Raw genomic sequence first — 5,043 nt, 5'->3', positions numbered from 1 at the left:
GACACATTCATCATCTTGACAGCTGGTTTCGGTAACAACAACTGTCTTGGTAACACCTTGGGTTTCGGTTACTTATTTCACCTTCATTAGTTTCAGAATTCTCCTCAACGTTTTACCTTCAACATATTAACTAGAAACTTCAGTATCTTTATTAATTGGATGAGTAAGCTTGACCAAACAAACTTTTTTGTGTTTTTGTTTTAGTAAATTCGTCATCTTTGCATTTAGGACCATCTTATGAACTTGACAGATAACGTGACACATTTCTTGGGTAGATAGCGAAATAGCAATTTTGTATTGAATAACATTCTAATAAAGTAAATATTGTTCTGATACCTTTCATGATACCAGCCCATTCAATATTTTGATAACTTAACTTAGAATCATCAGAGCTTCTTTCAATAGAATTTAACTTGCAAATTATTTCAGTGAACTTATTCAGTTTATTCCAAATCACCTTCATTTGGGAAAATTAATAAATCATCTCAATTCTTCTTTCCATTTGGTCAATATCGTTTTCCACTTTCATTTGTTTAGTTTGAATTATCTGATCGGAGAATAGCACTGCTCCCCTATTTCTAGTATTGAACAGACATATCAAACTTCAGCATCCATAAATTAATAAATGATCCCAAAGTCCTTTATATGGTAATAACTATTTTCGATAGAACTATCACACAATTAACATGTTTAACTAATTCATAATTCATTCATTGCATCAAATTTCTTCAGACATTTCTTAACAAAATTAAAACACCTAATTCTTCAAAATTCGGTTGTATATTAACTTAGCATTCTCATAGTTTCATTTCCATAATAATTAATTCTATAATAGGTAGCTTGACTTGGAGCTTCTTCGATCATTAAGATTCGTATTGCTTTTAATATCAATTACTTTTAATATCAATTACATTTGGTTGTAAAAATTCTTTCTGATAATTTTTCACACTTAATTCTTCAAAGTTCATTTAAATCTAAAATTAAAACTCTAGTAGGTTCATTTTCACAATTATTAACTTTTTGATGGGTACCTTGACTTCAATATCTTACTTGACTTATATTGTCTTAAACCTTTCTTAAACTTAAGGTTATCACTATCATAAAATTATACTTTACACAGCAAAATCTTTTATAATAAATGGAATCATTGATGGGAGAAAACATTTTCATCTGGTGTAAACCCATGCCTCAGACATGACTATAAAACTTTAATTTATTGATTAAACTCGACTTAATAAATGGTTAAACTTTGAAAGATTAAACTTTAACTCATAATATTGATTCTCGAAATCTGTTGAAATTGTATGGGTTAATCCTGCACATAAAATATTTGTTGGATTTAGAAATGTGAGGTATATATTTAGTGGCAAATTCCCTTAAGGAATTTGTAGGTAAATTTGGGAGAGTAACGAAATTAATGTCAGCAACACCTACTTCAGACGGCGAAGCCCGTAAAATTTTATCCGCTCCTCTTAACTTGTCACAACAAAATCCTAACAACTTTTATTTTGACTTCTAATCTGTTGAACTAGAAGTGTGCTCGCGTAGTGAAACGGTGAATATTCAAGAACAATAAGTTATGTACTAGAGTTCTATGTATAGATGATAAACCCAGGGATGTCAATATATCAATATTAATATCGATATACTGTGATCAGTAATTTTTGTAATAAGTAGCAGACAGCTGGAACCACTCTTTCGATTAGTTTAACTAAAAGTACCGTTTGGGGAAATTACTATGGTGCGATCAATTTATTTGAACGATGGCCAACTGGACCCTTACAACGGAAAAAATAAATATCCAAGTGTTAACCAATGACGTGAAATCATACTAGTATGTAAGTGTTACGTTACCCCCACAACCCACTAAGGTAGAATACCAACAAAAATTGCCACCGAACAAACCTGAGAATAAAAGTATGAGAAGTTTTGAGAAAAGAGTTTCTAATATTTAATTGTTTAGACTAAGGATTTTAATATATAATCAAGTGCTGTATCTGTAACAGTCATGTTTTTCTTCATTCTAATCTTGTAAGCTCAGTAGAGGCAGTTCCATTTTTAACAGAGAACACCCAAAATTTTTTTTTTTCTGGGGCAATAGAAAATGTATACAAAAAGGGGTTGGACGCCCAGATTTGCAAATAAATCTCGGAGACACCGTAAATTCTCGATTAAAGAAGGTAAAGGTTTAAGCTTGTTCTTTAATAAAAGTTAACGAAACTAACAATCCGGAATTACCATCAATCCCTCAACGCCTCGATGGATTTCCCGAGTGTATAAATATGGTTAACTTTCCCACTTCTTTTTATATCACTTTCTTTTAGAATTAGGCATTTCTTTATCCTCATTTTAGACAAATGTCTCTATAGATTATATTACTTTAGTTTATCGCTACATAGGTGTGAATCCCCAATATACACTAGCTGGTATCTAATAGCTCTAAATAATTTATACAAACTATATGAATCCCTAACAAAACTAAGTTTAGTACTAAGAGCATGCTTCCCCGACAACTACGAACCTTGGCGTTGACTTAATGCAATGGTTTTTATTGTCCTTGGTTATCTACCGTTTCACTATGGTAGCAAGCTTCTAGTTCAACAATAAACGTTCAAAATGAAACTTGATTTTAAAATAAGATACTCATTTGTTTCTCTATCTGAATATACAATCATTTAAACTGTTTAACAAAATGGTTGTAGTTAAGAGTACACAAATTTCGCATCTCTTGCTGTGAAATGACGAAGGTTTGTAGCACGTTCTCCTCGGGTCTAAACATGACTTGACATATTAGCATAGGCTCAGATTTTTCACTTTTGACTGTCCCTTAAAAGTGTATACCAATTCTTCAACTATAACAAGATCCATAAATTTCTGCATTACTTAATTACAGATTTATCGGGCGTCTTTTTACCGTTTAATATACCAAAGTCACTAGAAGTTAATTATCCAAAATATAGAAATTTTATTCATATCAAAAATATATATTTAAAAATCTACACACAAACATATTTAAAAATAAGGGAAACAATCCCACTGTCATATAAAACAAATTTAAATAAAAAGAGCTCCAATCAAGCCCACGAAAATACCAGTAATGCTTGCTTTGAAAATTCTCGAGGCCGCAACACCTTCAAGAACCGCAGAAGGCTGCGATTCTGACCCTGTTGCCCATCTAGTCTGTTCGGTAGCTATTTCCTCAGTTCTCACCCTTTCGACACATGCGTCACCCTCACAGCTAGTTTCAGTCACAACAACGGTCTTAGTAACAGATTGGATCACCTTAGTATAATCCTCGGGACTACGAACATCAACAAACTCAGTGCTGCACCCTTTAGCTAAACATTCAACAATTACACCTATAGTTTTCACCACTATTACGTCTCCTGAACTTGTCCTGATAGTGCTAAAGTAGTCAACATCAGGTTTGGGCTTGGGGGCAGAAGTAGGCAATACATCTTCGAACGCCAGAGTTGTGGTATACCACTTACCCTTCTCGTCGGTGGAAACGATAACCACACCCGTGTTAGTTTTCCCATCTTTGTCCACATAGGTAGTGGTGTATTTTGCTTCTTCGAAGTCCAGCGTAGTAGTGTACCAGTCCTCATTTTCATCAGTAGTAACAACAACAACTCCCGTCTTGGTGGAACCATCTTCATCGGTGTATGTAGTCGTATAAGATGTTGCTTCGAAGTCCAGAGTAGTAGTGTACCAGCTCTCATTTTCATCAGTAGTAACAATCACAACACCTGTCTTGGTGGAACCATCGTCATCGGTGTATGTAGTGGTATAAGATGTTGCTTCAAAGTCCAGCGTAGTAGTGTACCAGTCCTCATTATCATCAGTAGTAACAACAACAACTCCAGTCTTGGTGGAACCATCGTCATCGGTGTATGTAGTGGTATAAGATGTTGCTTCAAAGTCCAGCGTAGTAGTGTACCAACTCTCATTTTCGTCAGTAGTAACAATCACAACACCTGTCTTTGTATCACCATCTTCATCAACGTATGTAGTGGTGTACTTATTGTCATCCAAGTTCAGTGTTGTAGTGTACCAGTCCTCATTTTCATCAGTAGTGACAACAACAACTCCCGTCTTGGTGGAACCATCTTCATCGGTGTATGTAGTCGTATAAGATGTTGCTTCGAAGTCCAGAGTAGTAGTGTACCAGCTCTCATTTTCATCAGTAGTAACAATCACAACACCTGTCTTTGTATCACCATCTTCATTAACATAGGTAGTGGTGTACATATTGTCATCCAAATTCAGTGTTGTAGTGTACCAGTCCTCATTTTCATCAGTAGTAACAACAACAACTCCCGTCTTGGTGGAACCATCTTCATCGGTGTATGTAGTGGTATAAGATGTTGCTTCGAAGTCCAGAGTAGTAGTGTACCAGCTCTCATTTTCATCAGTAGTAACAATCACAACACCTGTCTTTGTATTACCATCTTCATCAACGTATGTAGTGGTATAAGATGTTGCTTCGAAGTCCAGAGTAGTCGTGTACCAGCTCTCATTTTCGTCAGTAGTAACAATCACAACACCTGTCTTTGTATCACCATCTTCATCAACGTATGTAGTGGTGTACTTATTGTCATCCAAGTTCAGTGTTGTAGTGTACCAGTCCTCATTTTCATCAGTAGTGACAACAACAACTCCCGTCTTGGTGGAACCATCTTCATCGGTGTATGTAGTCGTATAAGATGTTGCTTCGAAGTCCAGAGTAGTAGTGTACCAGCTCTCATTTTCATCAGTAGTAACAATCACAACACCTGTCTTTGTATCACCATCTTCATTAACATAGGTAGTGGTGTACATATTGTCATCCAAATTCAGTGTTGTAGTGTACCAGTCCTCATTTTCATCAGTAGTAACAACAACAACTCCCGTCTTGGTGGAACCATCTTCATCGGTGTATGTAGTGGTATAAGATGTTGCTTCGAAGTCCAGAGTAGTAGTGTACCAGCTCTCATTTTCATCAGTAGTAACAATCACAACACCTGTCTTTGTATTACCATCTTCATCAACGTATGTAGTGGT

General features: G+C 35.3%; 1 protein-coding gene across 1 annotated transcript; it reads right to left on the bottom strand. All coding sequences in view use genetic code 12, as the record gives it.

The window, feature by feature from the left end:
* Positions 1–3,054: 3,054 nt before the first annotated feature.
* Positions 3,055–5,043, bottom strand: J8A68_005274 (PKD domain-containing protein; the record flags this gene model as incomplete). The annotated part of the gene is made up of 1 exon (XM_049409322.1): positions 3,055–5,043. A coding segment is annotated over one exon (1,989 nt), but the record flags the coding sequence as incomplete, so codon positions are not given.

Source organism: Hemisphaericaspora subhashii (genome assembly GCF_019202705.1).
Source record: "Hemisphaericaspora subhashii strain CBS 10753 chromosome Unknown scaffold252, whole genome shotgun sequence".
Classification (NCBI taxonomy): domain Eukaryota; kingdom Fungi; phylum Ascomycota; class Pichiomycetes; order Serinales; family Debaryomycetaceae; genus Hemisphaericaspora; species Hemisphaericaspora subhashii.
Note: the sequence above shows the minus strand (reverse complement) of the source record. Positions and strands in the feature narration are given on the sequence as shown.